Source organism: Melopsittacus undulatus, chromosome 15 (assembly GCF_012275295.1).
Source record: "Melopsittacus undulatus isolate bMelUnd1 chromosome 15, bMelUnd1.mat.Z, whole genome shotgun sequence".
Lineage (NCBI taxonomy): Eukaryota > Metazoa > Chordata > Aves > Psittaciformes > Psittaculidae > Melopsittacus > Melopsittacus undulatus.
The window spans coordinates 3,750,317-3,774,488 of NC_047541.1; the positions used below are offsets into that span (position 1 = coordinate 3,750,317).

Below are 24,172 nucleotides of genomic sequence, written 5' to 3' on the forward strand. Positions count from 1 at the left end.
CGTGCTTTCTCCTCTGTTAAATGCAGCGCCTTTCTTGGCTAATAAAGTGCAAGCTGTGCGAGGTTAAACTGTGCGCCTGAGGCATTTGAATGGGCTCTCTCCTGGTCCCGCACCAGTGACTTTTCTGCCCTGCAGACATCTTCCAACACAGTCCCAGGGGCCGTTCCTGATGGCTTCTCCCCTCTTGCTAGTGTGAGCACTGGCTGTGGGTGCCCAAATACTATGGCACATGCTTCCCTTGGGATGCACAGCGAGGGCTGTGCAGGCTGTGGACCATGTTGGATGTAAAAGCAGGCACATGTGGGGCTGCTTGTGTGCTTGTTTCCTTGGAGTCCTTGATCCTGGCATCCCTTGTGGGCAAGAATAGGGCTGGGATGGTGCATCCAGCCTGGGTTCCTGCTGCAGGAGGATGTGGTGTCGCAGCCTTCCGCAAGTCCGGCCACCCTCACGCTGCTGGTGGAGTTGAAGCCAGCTCGCCTGGTCCATTTGGGCTTTGATTGAGGTCAGACATTGACAGCAAAACAGGATTAACTGAGGGGAGGTTATTAGACCAAATCTGTGCAATTTGTCTAATCTGAGGTGCTTATTTAACACCCTAAGGAGATTATCTTGAAATATGATTTTGACTTGACACTGACCCACTCATGCAGACTTGTTGCAGCTTTGCACAGCCCTTTGGTGGGGGGAGAAAAGAGCCTGTTCAGCATCACAGACAGGCCTGTTTAACAGCACACACCACTGAGGTGTGCTGTTTGTGGCTGTGTCCCCTAAAGAAAGAGCCAGGGAAGCAGGCACCATGGGAAATGAGCCTATCCTCAGCAGGGTCTCACCATCCTGCAGCTCTTCCCCAGGGCACAGGGATGCCCTTCAGGCTGTGCACCCTGACACCAGCCCCCCAGAGAGCCTCGCAGGCAGAGCCCTGCATCCAAGGCAGGAGATTAAGGGGCCGACAAGCCGTGTCTGGCTCCCTGCACGAGAGATCTCTGTCTCGGCACCAGATGGCATTAATAGCATTATTCTGCACAGCTTGTGGACACCCACATGTGCACACACACAGCCCCTCGCACCCCTGGCTGGGGCTGGGGCTCTATGCCATGAGTTGGGGACATGGGCAGGGTGTGCAGTGGCACAGCAGGACAGTGCCAGCACCCCAACACTTGCTCTGGAGGTTACATTTGGAGGCCAGGCTGTTATGTGAGCTAAATTTAGAGTAGCCTTTGCTGTGTGCCCCTCCAGGATGGAGCCAGGGAACCACAGCAGGGGAAAGGCATAAGCAAATTATATGGTGCATGGGAAAGTGGCCTCCCTGTGCCAGGGGCAAGGGTGCTGCCAGCAGCACAGGGGTGTGAGCCAATGCAGGGATCCCTGCCCCTCTCCGTGTTTTCTTGGCTTTGGACATGGAGCCCAGGCGTGGGAAGCTGGGAAGATCCAGAGAAGGGCCACCTTGTCTCTGCTCAGCTGCAAGGCCCTGGGCAAGGGGAGTCCTGGTCCTCATAGGAAGGTTCCCAATGGACAATCCCCTGCCCGCAGCCCCATGGGTCAGGGAGCCATGGCCTGATGGAGGTGTTCATCTTCTCCCCCAAACCAGGCAATCTTGGAGGATTTCTCTCACAGTCTCTTGAGCCTTTAATCTTCTCAAAGTAAATCTTTTCTGTGACACAAAGGGGATTGGGTCAATAATATGGTGCAGAACTGGGGGATCCTTTTCCTCTGGGAAGAATTCCAGTTCTGAACAGCTTCCCTTTGGCACTGGCTATTCCCCGTTTGCTTTGCCAGCCTCTGGACAGACAGGTGCAAGGGAGAGGGGCTCTGGCTGGCTGTGCCTTGGCCTTTCTTGTGCTTAATCCATGAGTGAACATGAGGAGATGATGAACAGGAGGAGCAGGGAGGCCGCTGGAGCCCGGCAGCACCGCTCCGCCATCTCCACGATGCCAGGGATGCGTTTGGCCCGGGAGGAAACATGAATGCAAAATGTCTCCTCATTAGTTAAAACAGGAGAGCAGCAAATGGTGACTAATGGAGCCAAAGAGGAGCACTTGACGACGTGGAGAGATGGGGCCGGGCTGGCTGGGAGCCAGCCACACGCCTTCTCCCTTTGTTCTGCTCCCGAAAAGGCAGCGCATCCATCAGCAGCCACGTCTGCCAGAACAGCAGCGCTCCGCTCTTCAGTTACCCTCCCAGCCCCAGTAAATACCCCTGGAGTCCTCATTTCCATGTCGCACATGCCCCAGAGCGGTGGTTGTTAGGCACTAAGCGCTCACACTGAGGTAGATGGACGGGCGGTGTGAGCGCATCCCTCGGTGGCCGCGGGATGCAGGCTCCGGAGCAGCCGAGCCGCGGCCCGCTCCGCACTACCGCACTTCACCACTAGAGGGAAGCACAGATCCAGCTTCCCGCCTGGGAGCAGCGCTTCCCGGGAAGCGGGTCCCGCAGCATCCCGGCTGCCGGTCCTGCTGCTGCCGGCTCGGGAAGACCCGGCCCTTATGGAGCCGCTTGAAGCTGCTCTAACCCAGGGGATCAAGTGGGGTCGTGTTTTGGGGCACATCAACTGGTTGGCATCTGCCTGGCCGGGGCCTGCCAGCCCCCTTCACCTGGGTGCCAGTCCCCTGCCACCTGCAGGGCATTTATCCTCCCGTTGCCCCATGTGGCAACCGGTTCTTTCTACTACTGGGGAAACTGAGGCACAGATGCGGGAAGGCTGCGACATGTCCACAGGAGAGCTAGGGGACCTTGCCCCCATCACCACCCGGGCAGCACCCGTACAGGGCCAGATTTGGGGCTGCTGCCCCTTGGCTGGGCTGAGAAGGGTGCAGGAATGGGATGGAACTGGTCTGTGTTGGTGTTGCTGGGGGTGACTGTGTCCAGGGAGACGGGCGCCGCAGGGAACAGCCCTTTCACAGCCAGGTGTGCCTGATGGTGTGTTAATTGCTGAGCCCAGCTGCAGCCCAGCCTGCAATTACCACCTTCTTCTTCCCCCACCTTCTAGTGCTGGGCTGCAGCAGTGGCCCTGTGGAGTTGAGGGCTGTTACGGAGAATAAAACTTGTGCTTCGCCCTCTGTGGGGCAGGATGCTTGGTCAGGGGTCACAGGGGGACGGATCTGCTTCCTGTGAGGTCCTGCGGGGTGAAGCTTTGGACGTGTGGGAAGCGCTTCGTGGCAATCGGCTCCGCAGGGTAAGTACCCTCTTGTTTTAATGACTGCTTCCTCCGGGGGATTTGTCTGGGAGGGTGGCTGAGGACATGGGGTTGGGACCGGTGGGAGGCCAGGCATGTGCTGGCTGGAGGGATGCTGGGGTGAGACATGTTCCCCACAACGCTGTGTGCCCCTCTGCAGTGCCTCTGTGCTGGCACATGGCAAACCTTGGGCTGCAAGTGATCCTAGTAGCTGGGGGTGCCTCTCAGGGCCCTCCTTTGGATGCTCTCCCCACGGACCTGCTGTGTGCTTGTATGGAGAGTGGGGTTTGCATACTGGTGAAAGAACTACCCTTAGGGAAAGCATCTGGCTGGCAAACAGGGTATTGGGAGCATGGAGCACCCCTGCAACCCCTGAACTCTGGGGAGTCCTGGATCGGAGGGTAAATGGTGCCTGGAGCCAACAGGAATGCGGGGAGGGGGAGGTGAAAGGAGGCTGGCTGGGTCAGGGGGGTTGTGGCAGCCCTCGACCTCTCCCTTTGTCTTTGGGGAGAGGCAGAAGCCCGGGTCTTGCGGAAAGACCCTGCTGGGCAATGCTGTTGTGCGCTGAAGGGCAGGGGGTCCCTTCTCCCCACGGGGGGAGCCCGTTGGGGCTCAGGGCTGCACACAGCTTTGTGGAGCTGGAGTTCCTCCTGTGTCTGTTGTAGCGTTTGGGCCAGGGCAGTAGTTCCTTGGTGGGAGCTTCCCCTCTGCAGCTGGGTTTGCTGCTGCTCTGGCAGGTTCCCTGCTCGCTGTTAGCAGGTCAGTGAGAGCCGTATCTCCCAGTGTGCCAGGGCTGGCCTTGCTTTCTGGGAGCCACAAGTGCAGGTCATTGCTGCTAACGTGGTGGCTTTCAGCCCTTCCCTGTCAGAGCCGGATGAAGTGTGTGGCACTAGCCCAGCCTGTGCACGGGGTTGCTCATGCAAAAGTGATGGGCAGATGCTTCCTGTGCCTATTCAAAGGTGTGGAGGCTGAGGGCCCTGAATGGTCCCAAGTGTGGGCTTGCAGGAGCCGGCTCCAGGAAGTACTGACTGCCTGCCTTCTGCTGCCAGACCCACTTGTGCCTCCCTGCTGAACAGTCAATGGAGGGGCAAATGGGGCTGTGATAGGGGGCACAAGCAGCTCAGGGCATGCCATGGCTCTCTGAGGGTGACCTGAGGCTGGTGGTTCAGCCTGAGGGCATTTGGTTGTCTCTCTTGATGCTGCTTCTCCTCTCGACAGCTGATGCTGTCCTGTCCTGATGAAGGAGCTTTTGGCAGGAGGAGGTTAGTGCTCTCGGTAGAGGCTGATGCTCTGAGCTAGGGCTGATGAGGAAGCTCACAGGAGATGCTGAGCAGCCAAGGGAGCTAAAAATGAGCTGGTGAGTAGCGTTTACTCCCCTGCACATGTGCCTCCAACAGATCTGTGAGGCTCTGTGGGCGCTGTGCCAGTGAGTGCCCCGCCGGCCCCCGCACCCCGCTTTCATTCACTCCCGAGTGTAGGAGGGTAGAACTGCACCTGAGTCCAACACACAGCGTGCTGAGGAGTGAAAGCTGTAGCAGTTTTGGTGGCAGGAAGATCCCTGCTAGCAGGCTGGCCTGTGCTGCCATCCTGCAGCAGCTGCTGGGGAGGGAAGGGGGCAGATGCCTGACATGTGCCTGGGGCTCCCCAGAGCACAGACTTTGCTTGTTGCCTTAGATATGGGCTTGAATACCTATTTCCTTGCTATGTTTCGGCTAACATCTGTATATGGATGTAGGTGGTGACTGAAATGCACGTCAGTTCCTAGAGGGATGTGATGTGTGGGCACTGGGTATGCATCAGCTGCTGCTTCATCGCCTCTCGGGATGCTGATGGCCCGGCCGGGGGTACAAGTGAGCAGCAGTGACAGCGTGGGGCTGGGGAGGAGCACGTGTGGCAGGGCTGTGTGCCAGGGACACCCACATGCTGAGTGGTGACAGAGTGCTGGGGTGGCCTGGGAATGGGCTGAACAGGAGGTGGTGATGGAGCGATGGAGCCTGGCAGCATGGAGGAAGGGGAAGCATCTCATTGGAGAAGAGGAGGAGGAGGAGGAAGGGATGCGGTACATCAGGCCCTCATAGCATGGGCAGTGTATGCTCTCACCTTTGCTGTTGGCTTTTGGGTACTGAGGTCTAGGCAGGTGCACGTGTACGGGTTAGGTGATTGCTGCTTATGAAAATGAGGGTATCTGGTGTGAGCGGCCTGGAATAGGGAAGGGATGGGGACATGGGGTGGGTGTGCAGGATCTTTGCGTGGTCCTGACATATTCTGTTCCTTTGGTTGTGTCCCTCCTCTGCAGAACAGGAGTTCCTCTCCCACGCTGTGCAAGTACCACCTCAGCAGTGGGGGTGAGTTCTCTGGTTCTTCAGGGGACTCCCAAGTGTGAGGAATTGCAAGGAACCAATGTGGGTTGAGAATGGCCAAGGAGCCGTGTTCCTAATTCTTTAACTGGGTGGTGATGGTTTTCCAATGAAGCAAAACAGTGCTGCTTTGTTAGGAAAAGAAAACTCGGTACATAATGTTTTTTTTCTACTCATTGTTTTACTTGAAATCGGAATGCTTCAATCTTTGCTTATTTTCCAACAAATTGGGATTGGAAAGGCTGTTTTGGAAAGCAGAGAGAACCCCTCATAATCACTTCAAGAGAACACATTCTGAACTGCTCTAATGGTCCAGACAAACTGGCTCTGGTGTGAGTGTCTTGGGGAGTAAGATCCTGGGCTTGAGCTAAGCCTCACATAAAACCCCTCCGAAGTAAAGCATTCACTAGTGTTTATTTGTTGTTTGCTGACTCGAGGGACGAACGTGTAACGAAGTCCCTAGGCCCTATCCTGCTTGTGTCCCTGTCGTGGAAGCAGCTTGGGATGGTGGCTGGAAAGCCCCATTCATGAACTCTGGAGAGCGCAGGGAGCCTCGGGGAGGAGGAGGAGGGCTGCCCGGTGTCCTGGCTGAGCCCCGACGCGCATCCAGGCTGCCGTGCCGACAGCACACGCTCCCCGCGGGGATGAGCAGCCCTCCCGTAGGCAGTCTGCAGGGGATGGCTGCTGCCTCCGCTGCGTGTGCTCCAGCCCCGGGGGCTCGGCTTGGCGGAGCGTGACCGGCTCCCGTTAACTCCGGCTGGGGGGGGAGCCCTGCCCGGAGCAGCGGTGCCCACCTCGGGGCCGGCTGCCGGGGAGCAGCAGCAGCAGCAGGAGGAGGAAGGGGGGTCCGGTGCCGTCTCGCCCCGTCCGTGGGGTCCCGCTCGGTGGGCGCTGCCGCCCGTCAGCCCTGCGGGGAGCGGGGCGGGGAGTGCTCGGGAGCCCGGCCCACCCGCCCGCCGCCACTCGCCGGGAGAGGGGAGGAGGAGCGGCTGCGAGCTCGGCTCTGGGCACCTCACCCTGCCCGGCAGCGCGGCGGCACCGAGCGCGGCACGCCGGGGCACCGCACCGCCCGCACTTGCGCCGCAGCCCGGGGCCATAGGTGCTCTTTATGGCATGTGGCTGGTAACTTTTTTCCTGCTGTACTCTTTGCGGAAAGGTACGTGCACCCCCCGGGGACCGGGCTGCGGGCGGGGGAGCGGCGCTCGGGATGCGGGGCTCGGTGCGCCCCGCCGGGGCGGCCGGCGCAGGGCTCCGCGGCTGGCGGAGCGCTCGGCCCGGACGGAGCGGCGGAGCGCGGGGCTCGGGGCGGTCCCGGAGCCGCTGCTGGGCGCAGTCCCGGGGCGCCGGTGGTGGCACGAACGCGGGATGCTGCACCGGTTCGGGGCCCATTGGAACGGGAGAGCCGTGCCCTGTGTGCCTGCTCCCGGCGCGACCTGGAGCAATAGCCCGATCCCGCAAGGCAGGCTAGACCCGGCGATGCTTCAAAGCCTGCATCCTTCCCTCTAGGAACGCCGTGTTAAGGGTAACCCAGCGCCTCGGCATAAATCAGGTTTATATCAAGGATGGGGGGGATCGTGAAACAAGTGTGTCAAGGAGACAGGCACACGCTTAAAGAGGAGAGATTAAATTAAAGTTGGGGATTAAGCGAATGCTCTCCAAACGCATAGAGGTAATACTCTAAACCGAGCCTCTGCTGTAGATGCAATTAAAAAAGCAAGCTGCACGGAACGTGGGCTGTTAAAGCACAGTGCGATTGTTGCCACGATCGATGGAGGTTACATAAAGGAATTGCCCATTTCCGAATCTGCGGGAATTTTTAATTGTGTTCCTGTAATAAATGGCCTCCTTGCACCCGGCCTGACCTGCAGATGCTGCAATGGAAGTGTCCACCTTTTGGGAAATGATCTGCTCGGCGGGTGGGAAAAGACATTTGCCCTAATTATCCCTTCTGACATTGGAGAACAGCAAGGGGGAAATTTTGGGAAATGAGGAAAGTGCAAGGAAGAGATGGAGCTGCCTCCTGACACGAGCTCTCTCGTGCTGCCTATTGCGTTACCCATGTATCTGTATGTGAATCCAATGACAAATATATGCCAGGGCTTATTAGGGCGTCCTGTCCCGTGTGTTGTGATCAATTCTTCCATCAATTATCAATTATGGAATAGCTGCTTTAGCCGAGCTGGAGCAAAGCTGCGTTTGGGAGCTTTACCCAAAATCGCTATTGTGTTTAGGATCTGCTGTGCTGAACGTGCCAGCATCTGCTTTGCTTACATTTGCATTTTTTACTGTGCTACAAGGAGGAAACAGCACCAAAAGCAGATAACCGTCAAGGATGCTCCCATTTCTTCCCCCCGATAGTCCAAATAATGAAGAGCTGCACTGGGTTTATTGCTCTTGCATGTTTTCAGCCCCAGCTTCTTGGAAAAGGGATCTCTTCCCACAGAGCAATCTCTTCTGAGAAGAGCAAATTAAATGCCTCCATTAGCACAACTCCTCCTGGCCTCATTTTCTCTTTTTTTTTAAAGAAATAGAATGTATCTTCAGTGTTGAATGGTCCTGGTGATGCAAAGTGTTAAAGTGAAACGGTTCCAAAGAGAGGACAGCAATACAAAGGAAGTTTCATTATAATAATAGGATGCAAAAAATGAATTGCTTAATGCATGATAAACCTTTCAGATACTTAATATTTTTGGGCACTGAAGCACATCCTTTTAACACATTCCTGCTGTAGAACAAGCACAAGTAGAAACTGAAAGCAAATAAATGTTCGATCCAGGGGACCACTGAAGTTGAGAATTCCCTTGATGGGTTGTAGCTGCTCATTTCTTCCCCCACTTGTAAAGCAAACAGAAATAGGTGGTTTGGCAAGCACACAAGCAGGAGTCGAGCAGGAAGATGGTGTGATATGAACAAGAGTAGCCAGGCAGAGGAAGAGGGAAGGCGAGGGGCGAGCGGTGTGATGAAGAGCATACTGGTCAAAATAGAGAGGCTGGGAGCTGGAACAGCATCTCCCTGCGTGTTCCTGCTGGATCTCCGCTGCCCGCTTTCTATTGGCATTACATGTACATCATGTTCCTGTACTGGGTGCAGTGAATGATGCAGCTTGCGTGTTTTAATCTCGGCCCCCCAGTGTGGCACAGTGCTCATTTGTCTCTGAAATGAAACATGGAACCCTCATTAAATGCACAGAGGAGAAGCCTGCAGTGCTCAACTCCTCGCCATGCCCAGTGTGTGTTTATCCTGCGGATAGCCAACATTTCCCAGCATAAGCAGCCACGGTGGCACCTTGCCCAGTGCCCTCACCTGCACCTTGCATGGACCTAGGGCTGCTCCTGCCTTTGGATGAGAAAATCCATAAGAAAGCCCTAATATTTCTTGGTGTGTTTGCTCTCTGGAGGAATAGGCTGCGCCTAGTGCGGGTGGCGAGTGCCAGGGCTGTGCTATGGAGCAGCCCTTCCCGGAGCTGGGAGCTGCAGGCTTAGCTTTGGGCAGCCATGGCATCGGGCACCTTCCTCCTATGGTGCTCGGGTCTCTGGCCGTGTTGTCCTGCGGTAGAGGGACCAGGTGTGCTCTGTCCTCTGAAGCAGCTGAGGAGCTGAGTGCGAGAATGAACCTGGAAGCTTCTCTTTGTGGCAGGAATTCTGACATGGCAGCACCGAGTTCCGAGCTGTGCCTTGGGTAACGTGAAGTCACCTCACCCAGACCAGCGGACTGCTCATAGGGGTGACTTCCGAGGAGGGCACGAAGGAGGCAGGTGTGCGGCGTTGCAGTCGTGATGTGTGCTTTACTTACATGGTGGCAGGTTTGCGTGCAGAGTGTTTCTTGTCTTTGCAATCTAGATTATAGCCAGCTACAGCTTTTACATAAGCATGGGTTTGCGAGTTCCCCTCTCTCTGCTTGTGGATCCGTAAGAAACAAACCCTGCCACATGCAATCTGCCTCTCGCCGCCATCATCTGCCAGCAGAGCTGTACCAAATATTTAGGAAACCCATTTCCCGACTCTTGCTAACGCTTGCTGCCTGCCCCAGCTGCTGCCTCTTGGAAAGGGCTGTGGCTGCGCGTCTCCGTGAGACGAGGGAGCGAGCACAACTTAGAAGGGGAAAGGAGAAGGGTGGGTGAGGTTTCAGAGGCTGCTCTATTGATCCGTGCCCCTCATTTCTCATACCCATTGGCCACATGGTGGAAATCATCATGTCTGTGCTGTAAAGCAAATGGGAGGGCTGTGGTGTGCCAGATGCAATGGACTGTTGGCTCTGTAGGAAGCCTGGTGTGTGCGGCTTCTGGTGCATCCCTTTGCCTGCCCCTGGTACATAGCAAATCCATGGGGAGAGCTTTTTTGTTCCAGGCAAGGGTTACAGGCTCAGCCTGGGTGCTGTTGTAATAGCTGGAGGTGGTTCAGGCCTTCATTTCCATGCAGATGCATTAAGGAGCAGGCAGCTTACACTCCAAGCCTGTGTGAGCAGTGCCCTTACCCACAGAGAGACCAGAGGCAGCATTCTCCTTTGCTCCCTGTTTGATTGGTGGCTGTGAGGACAGTGGTGCTCAGGCCAGAGGGCTTCTGCCAAAAGGTTGTGACTCCTGTGGAGGTGAGATGTAGTCATGGCTTTAACCCTTTGGGCTGGAAAGCCACCCTGGTGGGGTGGCATCTGTGGGGTGGCATCCCATAGGGTTGTGCCATGCTCCTGGCAGGGTGTGTGCACCTCTCGAGCTCCTCTTGAAAGGGTACCAGCAGTGTGCTTCTCACCTTGTCTAGCTGCTTCTCTCTCTCTTCCCTTTGTGATGGAGATGCCACTCTGTCAGCTCCAAGGTCACTCCCTTCATTAGGAGAAGTGTCCTGAAGATGAGAGCTTGAAGGAAGCTTGTTCTGGGAAAGGCCAAAGACTGCTCCAGCATTACAAATGTGCAGACAGGATGTGGTGGAATTACTGCTGTATGATAAGGCAGTAGAGAGGAAAGATTGGTACTTGCCAGCTACCTGTAACCCCATCCTGCAATGAGTGCCAAGCTTTGGTTTGCTTCCTCCTTGAACAGGGCAGGTGTCAACCACCCTTAATGAGGATAATAAATGAGTGGTGAGGTGGCAATTAGCCTGCTCTTCCCAGCATCCCTGCAGCCCCTGGTAGCTGGACAAGTCCTGGTGGCTCCTTCAGTCCCTTTGCTTTCTGCTGCTATGGTTGTGCAGGAAGGAGGGTTTGCATTGCTGGGCACTCACCTGCGAGGTGATGGCAGGCTGAGGTTTCAGCCTATGCTGCTCCTTGTGCAGGAATCACAGCTACACCTCAGCTGCCTCTTCAGAAATAGGTGGTTTGGTGACAAATCCTGGGGTCAGTTTATGGCTGTTCTACGATAGCTACTTCCTAGAGCAAACAAGTGCTTTCTGCACAGCACTTTGCAGTGCTGAGGCTGGCTGTGCTGCTGAAGGTGATGGAGTTTGGAAAGTCCTAGTAAATATTCCAACAGTGTGATAGCAAAATGACTTGCTTCTCCCAGCTCAGATAGAGATATTAATATTTCAATACTTCTAGGTTGTAATTTACTACAATTTAAGAAGATTGCACTCTGATAACTTCAAATACCTGCCTTTCAGAGCAAGCTAGCAGTGTGTGGCTGGGTGCTGGGCTCGGGGTGGCTCCCAGTGCTGGCTGCAGGGTCGGAGCCGTGCGCCTGCGTCGCTGTGTTTCCCCAGCAGAAGCTGTTCCACTGTGGCTCCTCCAGCCTTCCCTGTTCAGGTTCATGGGTATTAATGCCCTCGATATCTAGGTTAGGGTCAGCAGAGCTGACCAGATGTGAGCAGTGATTTCTGGGTTAAAAATATTGCAGTGCTATTTCTAAAATGTTAATCTCCCCCAGTGATTTGGAGACAGTTTTATGAAACATGGAATTAGGATGGTGCTCAATGCTAAATGGTAAAGGAGATTATATGGATTTAACTCTATGCGTCTGTCGCATAACTATCGCCAATCCCATAACTTCCATTTTCCATGAAAAATCTGGTTCTCCCTTTGACCTGAAAAAGCTTTATGGGTAATCTGAATTTCCCTGTTTATGAGGTATTTTTCCACTCTCCAGCCCCTCACCCATCCATCTCTCTTCCTGGGCACTGTTTGGGAAGAAGATATTTCCTTGTCAGGCTGGGGATGCTCTCTGATCCCTATTACAGCAGGAGCCATAGCCTGGGATCAGGGATGGTGATCCTGGATGGAGCCTGGGGCAGAGCCGGGTGGATGCTGAGTGCAATGGGATGTTCCCAGTCCGAAGCCAGTGGATGGGCACCATCTGCCCTGGCTCCAGGATCTTCGGCTTTGCTGGGGTGATGGGCTCTACCACAAATAACACCCTGCTGCTTTGTTTCCCCTCCTCTGCCTGCGAACGTGCGCCTTCCTCTTTCATGTATTTGGGAGAAGCACAATGCTGCTCTGGTGAAGGGAAATGCTGATTCATGGCGACAAACCAGCCTGGAGATGTCACCAAATGACATTTGCGGGGCCGTGCGGTGGCCCCGGAGCTCTGCAAAGCCTGGCTCAGCAGGAGCCCTTCGCTCCTCTTGTCCATCCTGCCCCTGATGCTGTCAGGGAGGGAGTTAGAAATGAATGGCTTTGTCTGCTTGTACTGGTGCACGGGTGCAGGGAACTGGTGTGTGTGTGGGTATGGAGAGGCTTTCTTGACCTATAAATCTGTTGTCTCGTGTGGTGGTAGCGCCGGACCTCGCTAGTCAGCTAATCCGTTACACAGATGGCTCTGGCTGTGCAGTGCCCCTGACCTGGGCAAAGGAGGAAACTGTCATTTTAGGTGATGATCCAGTGCAGAGTACACAGAGTACAAGAACCAGATGCTCTCACCTCTGGTTTCATGTGTGCTGGAAGAGGCACAAGGTTGTTGTCCAGCTGGGAGAAGGATGGGAAGACTTTGCTCTGGGAAGGGGTGAGGTGTTTGGTGGTTTCCCATCTTGACCTGGTTGAGGACGGTGTGGAGTGGGCTGGTGTGGCGATGCGAGTGGCCATGGATAGTGACACTCAACCAGCTGTTCCTGGGGCGAGGAGCCGCAGCAAGGCTATCCGTATGGATGAGGCTTTCCTTCTCCCTCCTGCTCCCATCCCCTCCTCCCCAAGTTAAGGAATTGAGGTCACGGAGGGTCCCCCGTGACTCTGTTTGAACCGGCGGCACCATAGTGATCAGCTTATTGGCTCTGCGGCACCACGAGCAGTGTTCTCAGCCAGAGCTATTAATACCCACGCCGAGGGCCGCTTTGCTATCCTTGTCCTTCCGCCCACTTGGAAAGAGTGCGGCTATAAAAAGAAACCGGATCCGAGTGACTGGGGGCCTCCTCAGCCTTATTTAGAGCCAATCTTGCTTTGGTGGAGAAGGGGGAGCTCGTGGTCCTGCAGAGTGGGGAGGAGAAACAGGAAGAGTTGGGTGAAGAGGTCCCTTCCCTCATGTTGAGCTAGGGAAGTGCTTGTCTGCAGTGGTCACAGATGCTCCTGGGCATCTGGGTGGCCGCAGGCTCAGCCCTGGAATGTGCTCTTGAACCTAAGCTTGGGCTTAGGGGAACTGGGACTGGGCATCCCTCCTTCTGGCTCTGGGCAAGGGAAGCAGCACTGATCCCAGTTCTCCTTGCCCCTGTCCTGGGAGCTGCTGCAGCTTTTGGAGGCAATGATGGGGTAGCAGGAAACAACTGTGCCCTGCTCAGGGAGGGCTTGCACTGGATGTGTTTGCATTGCTGATGGGTATCTGGGGCTGTGCTGGGGAGCTGCTGGGGCACAGGGGTATTGATGTTCTGCTGCTCCGGGTTGGGGGACATTGGGGTTTGCAGGAGGAACATTGGTGGTTTGTTGTGCTTTGGTTGTTGTCACTGTTGCACATGGGTGTCCTGAGGCCTGTGGGTGCTGAGGCATGGTTGGACCACATGCTAAGAGCCACCTGAAGAAGCCTTGGGGGGATACCCTGGGAACCCTTCATTGCTTGCACAACCCCTGGTTGGGTGCCTGTGATCCCTGACCCATGCTGCCAGCAAGAGCACTGGCCTGTGAAGGTGGCCTTTATGTTCCCACCCCATGCACTGATGCTCATCTGCTGTGCTGTACATGGGGTCCAGGGGCTGGGCTCGGGGCAGTTGTGCTGGGGGTGATCTCTGTGCCAGTGGGATTGGCCATTTCTGCACTAACCCTGTGCCTTTGTGGCCTCTGCTTCCTCCACAGCACACACTGAAGATGTTGGAACCAGCCTCTACTTTGTGAACGACTCTATCCAGCAGGTCACCTTCTCCAGCACAGTGGGGGTGGTGATCCCCTGCCCGGCAGCAGGGTCACCCAGTGCCGTCCTTCGGTGGTACCTGGCCACAGGCGACGACATCTACGATGTGCCCCACATCCGGCATGTCCATGCCAATGGGACTTTGCAGCTCTACCCCTTCTCGCCATCAGCCTTCAATAGCTTTATCCACGACAACGACTACTTCTGCACCGCGGAGAACTCGGCTGGCAAAATCAGGAGCCCAAATATCCGTGTTAAAGCAGGTAGGAGCTCACTGTGGGCATTGGGGTTTGGATGAGGTGCTGCCTTTTCTCTGGTCTTCTCCATGGCCTTTTAGTTAGCCCATTGAGAGGCACCCACTTGCCTCTGTCCCCCTGGCATGGGCCAGTAACAGGGTTCTGCAAAGGGATCAATTGATGCTGTATATGCAGGGAGCAGGGATAAGGGCAGGGTGCTTGGTAAGGCGTTCATCCTGCCCCAGCCAAGAGCCAGCTCTGTACCAGGGCAGGGATGACCACCATGGGCTTGGGGGTCTCCAGCTTCTGTCTGGAGGCTGTGGTGTGGCTGCAGAGGTCCTCTCCCTTTGAACTCATATTGTTATACCTATCCATGCATGGGGACTTCTCACAGGAGGAGCTGGACCACATCTGTCCAAGGTGGGGAGACCCCATTGTGTCCCACAGCCCTCCTCAGGCCTGTTCCCACTGTCACATCCAGGCCCAGCTTGCCAAGGCTTATTAAACAGAGAAAAAAGAGGAGGAATATGGCAAAGAGCTGATTCCAAAAGCCATTATAGTAAATTATTGACCAGGCTGAGGAGGGCTAATAGCCCAGGAATGGCTTCATTATGTAACCTATTAAAAGTGGGGCTAGAAGAGGGAACATGACAGAAGTGACTACAGGGTTTTTTATTTTAATACCTTGTACTGCAGAGTAAATGGGCATTAACCCCCTTCTGCAGAGTGAATCATTTACCCACCCTCAGAGGTTACCTATAAACCACAGCTTGGTGCAGGAGGCACAGAGCACTGTAAGCGGGCACTGCAGCCTGCAGGGTGGCTCCTTGGCCTGGGGTGATGTGGCTGTGTCCCCTGTGCCATGCCAGGGGTTGATTGTGCTTGCCTGTGGCTCCTCTGGTGTTGGTGACTCTGGGCCTGAGACCGTGGGGTTCCCATGGGGTACCAGGGTGCTGGGGCTGTGCATGGCCAGGGCTGGAGCAGCAGGGATGTCGGTGCTCTGGATGTGCTGCAGGACAGAATGCTCTTCTGCCCCTTGCCTTCCTGCCATGCAGGCAGCCCTTGCTTTGCTCTTCTCCCAGCTGCTGAGGACTTCCTTGGGTTCATATCAAGCCAGGAGCAGAGCAGAGCCCTGGCTTTCTTTCCCTTCACTCAATGCATGCCTGCTGCGGTGGGTTTCGGCTGGGAGCCCAGCCTCCTGTGTCCCTTTAGCAGGTGCAGTTAGCAGGGGGTGTGAGCACACAGTGGGGACCCCAGACAGGGCTCCGGGGGCCACCATGGCTCCAGCTGTGACAGCTCCAAGTGCTTTGGCTTTATGGCTTCTGGAAGCGGTTGTGAAACATTCCCCTGCTCCTGTTTCCTCCCGGTCGTGTCGTGTCCCAGTCACTCTCCAGTGCTTTGTAATGGCAACGCAAGTAAAGCCAATTAAAGCTGCATAATAAAAGCAAAGAAACAAACTGCAGTGGCAAATATGAGGGGCTGGAAAAGCCTCGGAAAGCTTTGGGAAAGCTGCTGGTGAGCACATGGAACAAGGCTCTATCCAACAGGAAGCTGTAATCCTGCTAGCTGTGGCCTTGTAGGGATTATTCCCAGTGGCTGAAAAAGGCCAGAGCTGTGGCTGCAAAGGTTGGTGTGGGTCAGCAGTGTGGGACCCCTGCATGAGGTGTCCTCCAGGCTGGGTTGAGCATGTACGATGCTCTTCCTGGTCCCTGCTGGCCTTTAAAGCCCATGAATAAACCTCCTGCTCCGTGTGATTAAGGAAGCTTTTCCCAGCTAATCTGCTTTGGCTCTGGAGTCCCTTTCCATGGTGCAGCCTTTGTCCTCCTGGCTGGGGCATTGGTAAATCAGAGGAGCAAGCTGGAGGCCACTCCAGACCCTCCTCCCAGCTTTCCTTTGGGGCTCTGTGAGCAGGAGGCAGCAGTGCAGGAGAGGCAAAGGTCTCTGCAGCTTGTGCTTCATGTCTTATGCTGCTGCTGGTTTCCTTTGCCAGGGGAGAGTGGCAACTGTCCCCATGCACCTCAGGCTGGAGCCTTGGATGTGTCCCTGCTTTTATCCCAGCCTCTTGCTGCAGTGCAGGATGCTGTGAAAGCCAGGGAAATGGAGGTGGGAAAAGTCAGCCCCTCGCTGCTCGCTTGTGTGTGCGAGGTATGTGATGCATCGCCAGCGGGTGCTTTCCACTCAGGAAAACACCTTCCTTCTGGGCTGTGAAGGAGTTCTATCTTGAGAGATTCATTGAGCTGCTTTTGTTGTGGCCGAGGGGTGTTGTTGAATGCAGGAGTGAATGCGTGTCTCTGGTGATAGTGATGCCCAGGTGCTTGTGTCCTACAGGGCACAATTACTATCACAGTAAAGAGGCACCTGCACTCACTGTGTTTTATACTTCAACCTGAAGAGTTTAGGATGTTTGCATGTGTTACTGGGCATGGTGACACCCTTTCGTTGTGCTGAAGAGGCTGGGGTCTATCCACCGCACCCCAGTGAGGGCTGTGGCACTGGGGAGCTCCTTGTCACTGGTCCAGGGGCTGTCAGAGGGATGTGCAGGAATAGTGCCCATGGTGGGGGCAGCTCATGGCTCCCACTGTGGCATGGCCTGCAGAAGGGTCATCTGCTTCCCTAGCTATTCCTCTGGTGTGTTTAGGAGCATGCCAGGCTCTGTGTCACAGGCTGTATCTCCTGGTGCTTCACAGCTGCTTTCTCATCATGCATCCAGCAGTGAAGTGCTTACCTCAAGGTGCTGCTTGATCATTACAGCTACAAAATACCCTTGGTCCCTGTGCTGAAATCTGTGCACTGCAAACCTCTGCCTTAGCCACTTTGGTGACTATAAAACCAGCAGCTTCCCTTAGTGCCAAGGCCAGGTGACACTGATCAGGTTCCCAGCAGCAGGAGCATCCCTCTGTGTGCTGAGCACAGGGCTGTGTCTCCAAAGGAGAGGTGCTTCCTTCCCCAGGAAGGTGGGCTCTGTGCTTGGGATGGAAGCAGTTTGCTGCTGGGTGGGTTGGTTTGGGATTAGAGCAAAAGGAAGTGTGTGTTCCCACAGCACTGTCACATCACCTGCTTTTCTGTGCAGTTTTCAGGGAACCGTACACCGTTCGGGTGGAGGACCAAAGGTCGATGCGTGGAAACGTGGCTGTTTTCAAGTGCCTCATCCCCTCTTCAGTGCAGGAATACGTTAGTGTTGTGTCCTGGGAGAAAGACACCGTTTCTATCATCCCAGGTAAGAAAGGAGCTTCTATTCTCTTTGGAAATCTGCTTTGCTACGTGTGAAACTCATTGTCATGGAGGAGTTTTTCTTGACTTATTGTCTGTGCCTATGCTGCCAAAGCAGGTTTCTATTGATGCTTCATACTGGAAAATGCTGGTGGTGCAGACAGATGTGTTGTGTTCGGGGTTTTCGTGGAGCTGTGGTCGGTATTTGTTGTATCTCAGGGCTCATGGGTGCTTGGTGTAAGCGTGCCCTATTCTGGCCTCTCCTGTGTCCCTGCAAGCTCTGGGCACCTGGCATGAGGGGTGCCAGGCAACAGGAAAGGAACTGTCTCATGCTGTCTGTGTCCTGACCCCAGCACCTGAGCTGGTTTCCTTGTTGTTGGGAAGTAAATCCCCAGCTTCAGTTGTGAGTTTTCACAACTGACTGAGCCACAGGGAATGAAACTCGGTACAAATGGCATCGTGAGCTGCTTCTCCCTGCTAGCATCCCTGTCCTGGGTGCCTGCCTTGTGGACTGGGATGTGCTCTGCTCTGTGAGGAAGGGGCCTGAGGGAGGGACAGGGGTCCCATTGGAGCAGAGAGCTTTTGAATCCAGGCTCTTCCCCCCGCTGGGAATGGGCTGGAGCACTGATGGGACATGGCCTCTGCAGCTCAGAGGTGCTGGTGCTGCAGGCTCTGATCCCATGCTCCTGCCTGGCTGCTCACAGGCTCTGGAGCAGCACAAGGGCTGTGGGCAGGTGCTGGCACAGCATGGGGCCAGCCCCGTGTACGGGGTGACCTTTTGGCTCCCTCCTCGGAGCCGGTATTGATGGCAGCGCTGCCTGCCCGCACAGCATGTGTAAACTGGTAGTAAAGCAATCAATACTGCTTCCCCCAGGGGCACGCAGAGAATTAAAGGATTTTGCCCAAAGTGAATGCTCTGTGCTTGATATTTGCTCACAGGTCAGCAAGTCCGGATGCTCCTCCAGGGCTCTGTTGCTGCATTGGCAGTGCTGAGAGGGGCAGATGCCATAGGGAGCAGGGCACGAGCCTGGTGGCTGCTGACCAAGCACCAGGGGTGATTTGCTGTAATCCTGCTTGCAGGGCTGTTTTTTAAGGAGCTTAAGGAGCAAAGTGCTTCACCTGGAGCGGGTGACAGGTTCTCCTGGGGGCAGTGGTGGCTCTTGCTGGTGGCCTGTGCCTCCTGAGCACAGCTGATGTGCTGACTCAGCACATCCCATGTGCCAGGAGGCAGCATTTGCCTCCTTGAGTACAAGGCTCTGCATGGAGCTCCTGGAATGTGAGGGTGTTTTGGAGCACTGCGGAAATGACCATTTCATTTTAGCAGTGAGAAACTGCTGGGTGGTCCAGTGAAGCTGTGGAAAGCATTTGTGGAGGCTCCTTTGGAAGCCAGCTGGTGTTGGACTGGGCATGGTACCCTTTGCTGGGCAGTGCGCTGCTCGCGTGGTGATGCTCTGCTCACCATAGGTGTGTTTGAGCAGGGTATGACAAGGTCCATCACCACCAGCACCTGTGGTGTTCATCCTCAGTGGCTGATGGTGCCCGTGCTCCTGGCAGCGCTTCCAGGGAAGTTATCTGTTGCTCCTGGGATCCCGGTTTGCTCAGTGGCAGGTTTGTGAGCCAAGCACCCCTGTGCTCGTGTGATCTTATCCAGACTTGTTCCCAACTTTGCTGTGGCGGTGGATTTTTTAATATGATGATTTAATTAGAGTGGAGCAGTTTTAACATTCTAAAGCAATAATTACCCTAAAGACAGAACATATAAATTGTGTTACAGTGCAGAGTCAACACAAGCAAACATGTTTTGCTGTTGGGTTACAAATATAGTATCTGCCTGAAGCTGATTTTTTTTGTTGTTTCTTGTGTTAGAGCTAAAACTGGCTTTGCTGTTACCAAAAACATGGTCTTGTCTTGACCGCTGGTGAACCTCTGCTTCTGTCCTAATTCCGAGCAAGCAGAGGAGGAGGGTGTCCCTGCTGCTCAGAGCAAACAGTGCGAAGGCTGAGGAGAGCTGAAATGTGGTGCTGAGGCCTCATAGCTCTCTTCAATGTGCTTTCTGCATGGTGAGACCGTCGGTGGTACAGACCCAGTGCCTCACGGCTCACCTGCAAACAGAGGTGTGTGGAAGTGCTGCAGCTCTTTCTTGGGTGTACATACATCCAAGCTGTATTTACAGCTGGCCGTGTGTAATGTGGTGTTCTTCCCTATGCCAAACTTGCTGCTGTTCCTGGAACTTTCCTCTAGTGCTTCCTAGGGAGGATTTCATCTTCCCTGCGAGCCTTGGTGCAGCAGGGGATGAGCAGTCCTGACATGCAGCAGCAGGGGAACCCTCCATCCAGACCTCTCTAAGTGACTGTTGCTGCAGTAAATCTCTGCTTTCCTTTGCATCCCTGCTTTCCCCCCCCCCCACCAAACTAAAATACTGTGCAGCTCAGGAATCACGGACCAAGCATTTTGCCTGGGGCTGCTGTTCTGATGAGTTCTGGTCTCCAGCATGGCCCTTTGTGAGCTTTCTTGGATTCTTTTTACACTGAATTGGGATTATGGCGTTCCCTACCTCTGCGGCTGGGCCTTTGAGAAGTGTCTTCAGGCAGGCCTGGCTGCTCTTTTGATGATGGTTTTCTGGTGGGATGAAGGCACCAGCATCGCTGCATAGGGAGCATGGGGCCTTTTCTTGGATGCCTACTGCTTGCACCCCTTGCAGAAGGTGCCTGTGCCTGGCTTTTGTCTGTTGGATCCCCTGATGCATGTGTCCCTTCAGGAGCACCTGCATTGGCAGAGACCTGGAGCGATTGCTCAGTGTCTGTGTGGCCCTGCTGCAGTGGGGGGTTTGAGGTGGGGAGCTGCATTATTTGGTTAACTTGGCGTCGCTGTAACTTACCCTGAAATCAAAGATAAATTCTTCATGGAAGGTTATCCCGCACATAAATCATCATTAGTGCAGCTCGTTTTTGTTTAATGCCTACCTAACTGTGCTGTAGTCTAAAAGTGTGTGTTTAGTGAAGTCAAGGGTTGCAGAGAAATTATAGGGTTTTCAAAAACCCATTTGCTTTGCTGGTGCTCACATCAGAATCAATCTTGCCGCTCGTTCTCAGCCTTGCACACACACAGCATCACTCGCAGGGCTCTGGCATGGAGCACAGGCTCACAGGGGGACAGCAGTGGTGCTTGGGGGTCAGGGGCTGGGTGCAAGATTGTGCTTCACACCCAGGCTGTGATTTCAAACTCTTGCTATTGATGAAGCCTGATGTGTGTTTGAGGGGAGTAATGGGAGGAGGATGTCTTGCAGACCCTTTTCCATAGGGAATGAGGGAGAAGCTCCTGCTAGAACCAGTTTAGGAACTCAGCGTGGTAAAGAGCTTTTATTTTTAATTTTTATTTTTAAAGCACTATCACCAGGCTGGGTAACGTGAGGAGCCTCTTAGGCACATGCATGGCTTTGATTTGCCATGGAGGAGCTATGTTGCATATGCAACTGCAGCTGCTTTCTTTGCTGTGGTGGCACCAGAATGGAAATGAATGGTGCTGACTTGTCCCCTCCTCAGGCATCGCATGGTGTAGCCTGATGGCAGCAGTCACAGGCCCTGTTCTAGTGTGGAGCTCATGTATGTGGATGCTCTTGGAGTACCCATCCAGCTGCTGTTGTGGTGTGTTCCTGTGTGCACTGCTTGGCTTTGGGAACCCTGTGACACACGGGTACCTGTACACTCGCAGCCAAGATGTTCCCCATCCAGCTCAGGGATGCGAATGTACATCCAGGGTTGTTTTCTTGCCACAAACATTTCACCTGCCCAGGCTGTGCCTGCTGTGCTACCAGGAGCTCCAAGGATGGTTGCGTTACTGGGCTCTGGTCCTGTGCCCATCATTGCACATCTGCACTGGGAGGTTGTGTGCTGGGTCATGGGTGTCACTTGGGTGCATGGACCTAATGCTGCTGGAGTGGCTTTCCATGGTGTCCTGGAGAACAAAAGCAGTGTCCTCATGGTGCAATGGCATTGCTTCAGCTGCAAGGGAAGGCTGATGGCATTTGTCATCCTGTCTTGCCTAGCCTATTGGTAGCCTGTGGCTTGCCAGGACAGCACAGAACAGCATTGCTGGACAGGCAACCCCAGAGCTGAGCTGCTTTTTGATGCTTTGGTGTTGTGTGCTTGATAGATTGTGTGGGAAAAAATCTAAATACAACACTTGTCAAGGTACAGACATTCCTGAGGGTCCTGCTTTTCTCAGCAACCCTAATACATATCCTCTGAGGGCTGCAGGTACTTGGATGCACTTACTTAGTAATTGGATAGCCACAAAATCCTGTCTCTGGAAAGCAAACTGTAAAGCTTGCCAGAAGGGAACTGGGAACAAAATGAGTTCTGTGAAGTTTTAGGTCTGTTTTTGTGCAGGTTCTTGATTGAGCAGCAGACTTTTAGGAGTTTTGAAGACATCTGAAGTAATCTGGTTGCAGTGGTTCAGATATGAGCTTAATTTGACCTGAGCAGCCCTTTCTGTCCCACCCCCTGCAGTGCCCAAGGCTGTTCCTAGGAGTCTTCAACTAATCTCAGCACAGGTTTAGTGCTGTGGGAGCTAAAACTGCAGCAGCTTTCACATGGTTACGTGTGGCCGTTCACCCTGAAGATGTGTGCTCTCTGCTGCACCTTCCAGCATCTGCCACCCATTCTGTTTTACTCTACAGCAGTTGAGGTGTAAATGTACACAAATTCCTCTGCAATCCATCTCAGGATGTGGTGAGTGCAGGGATGCAGCTAATACCTGCTGTTAAACATGGCTGAGGATTTCTGGGTGCAGCATTCCCTCATAGATGGGGTGCGCAGAGGCATGATCCAAGGGGCAGAAGAGCCAGGACCTGGATAATTCAGCATTGTCCTTGTATCAATAGACTTGTTCTGGGCGACATCAATCTCCTGTTAGTGGAGAAAAGCTGGATGCTGGGACAGAATAAAGACGGCGAGGCGAAAGGCACTGCTTGTTTCTGTGTTAGTCTCCATTGAGATGGCTTGGGGACAGGAGATAAGCTGCTGAGGGTCATTACCACTGGGTCTCTGGTTTTGCCTGGGTGTGGAGTAACTCCCTCTGGTTTAAAGCTAGATGAATGCTTTGGGAGCAAGCAGCCTATGGCCTGAGTGTGTTGGGCCACCCCACTGTCCTGTCCCTGTTGTCACTGTGGTGGAGCATGGGGCTGGTGGCTGTGACCTCTTGAGAGAGGATTGAGCTCGGGCTCCTGTGCATCCTGCCCAGCTCCCTCCTGGGGCATGTGCAGGGAGCAGTCTGTGCGGGCAGCTCCGAGATGAAGGCTGTGGCCATTGGGCAAAAGGCTGATGAAGAATTGGCCTTTGCAGCTGGGTCTGTAGCTGCTGCCTGGGACAGGTTGACTCGCAGCAGGGAGCAGGCTGATGTGATTCAAACGAGCGTTGTCTTACCCAGTCTGAGGGGGCTGCAGAACCTTATCCCTGATGATCCCAAGATCTCTAAAGGTGTCCTGGCCTCTCCCTACCCCCTGCCACCCTCTCTGGCTGCGACATGTGCCCAGACCTGTTACAGAGGGAAGTAGCTCCAGGCGTTATTCTCACCAAGTGGGGTGAGATTCTGTCTGAAATCATTTCATCCTTCCCCAGAGACTTGGCGTGAATTTTATCTAATCGCCATGGCAACAGATAAAAAAAGGTGTGAGCACATCTCCTTTTGCTGTGATAATTCAGATTTATATATTCAGATCAGATTGGAGTTAGAGATTTTAAAAGGAGCAGATGCAGCAGAAGGTGTGACTGCAAATAATGTGGCGAGAACGTTTGATGATCCTGCCCTTTAAGAGGGGAGAGCGCTTTCCCGCAGGTTTTTTTGGAATATAATTATTCCATCAAATCCACTTTAACAAGGACTCATTATAGCCCTGATAATGCAGAGTCACGTTGGAGACAATCTCGCACACGCATGCACACACACCGAGCAAAGGGACTACAACAAGTAAATACAATGCCTGGAGCAGAGAGGAGCGAGCGTGGCACAGGGCAGGGGTTACCCGAGGGCTGGCTGCTCCCCTCCTTGCGCTCCTCCTGGTGTGTGTCTCCACTTTCCCCTGGTGTGAGAGGCTGATCTGGCAGCTCTTGACCTTGTTGCCCATGCAGGGGCTCTTGGAGATGTGCCTGAAATGGAGCTTTTGGGCCATCCTGAGCCGGAGCTGCCAGCTGTGCTGCTGCAGCTTTGGCAGGAGGGGATGCTCCGGCTGCAGGCGGAGCAAGGAGGACCTCGGCTTCCTTCTCTGCAGGGTAGAGAAGGATATGGAGGGGTTTGGAGAAGGAAAGGTGCTGTTGATCTAACATTTGGCATCCCGGTCCCATGTGATGTCCTTGCCCTTGCTCAAGCCCTGTGGCACTATAGAGTGCAACCCAAATACAGTATGACAAGCTCCAAGGCATGAAATACAGAGGAGTAGCTGCTCTTGGAGCTGCCATCTCTTTGCGTACCTGTAAGTGTAAATCTTGGGCTGCCCCGAGGAGCAGTTGTGCCATAGGGAATATAGAGGGTGGGACGCATGGCTGAGGGGTTGGAGCAGCCACAGGAGGTGGGTGATGGAAATCTCTGCCCAATGCCTAAGCCAGACCCAGCAAGAAGTTCCTGTCCTCCATAGCACCGCTGGGCTGCCACAGACTCAGGATCCACATCAGGCTCCCTTGTGGTAGAAGTGAGGGGGATGATGAGCGGCAGGGAAGCCTTCCTGCATCCCTGTGGTACTCGGTGCTGCTTGAGCTCAATGCACAGAGCATCCCAGCCAAGGGGGTATGTGCACAGACCCTGTGAAGCACAAGAGCACAAGGTGGTGCGCATCCACTGTGTGCTCTGCTTGCTCCTCTGCAGGAGAGCTACCCCAGGAGACTCTTTGGAGACAACAGCCTTGGTACCCACTGAGCAAAACCTTCAGCAGTGACTGTGGCATGAGGATTGA

The 24,172-nt window shown here is 54.4% G+C and overlaps 1 protein-coding gene across 1 annotated transcript in view; it reads left to right on the forward strand.

The window, feature by feature from the left end:
* The first annotated feature begins 6,497 nt into the window (after window positions 1-6,497).
* Window positions 6,498-24,172, forward strand: part of DSCAML1 (DS cell adhesion molecule like 1) — a 90,906-nt gene continuing 73,231 nt past the window's right edge. Inside the window, exons 1-3 of the mRNA XM_034069527.1 lie at window positions 6,498-6,685; window positions 13,726-14,043; window positions 17,087-17,233. Coding sequence (XP_033925418.1) covers window positions 6,643-6,685; window positions 13,726-14,043; window positions 17,087-17,233 — 508 coding nt within the window. The 5' untranslated portion in view covers window positions 6,498-6,642. The remainder of the gene's footprint in view (window positions 6,686-13,725; window positions 14,044-17,086; window positions 17,234-24,172) is intronic.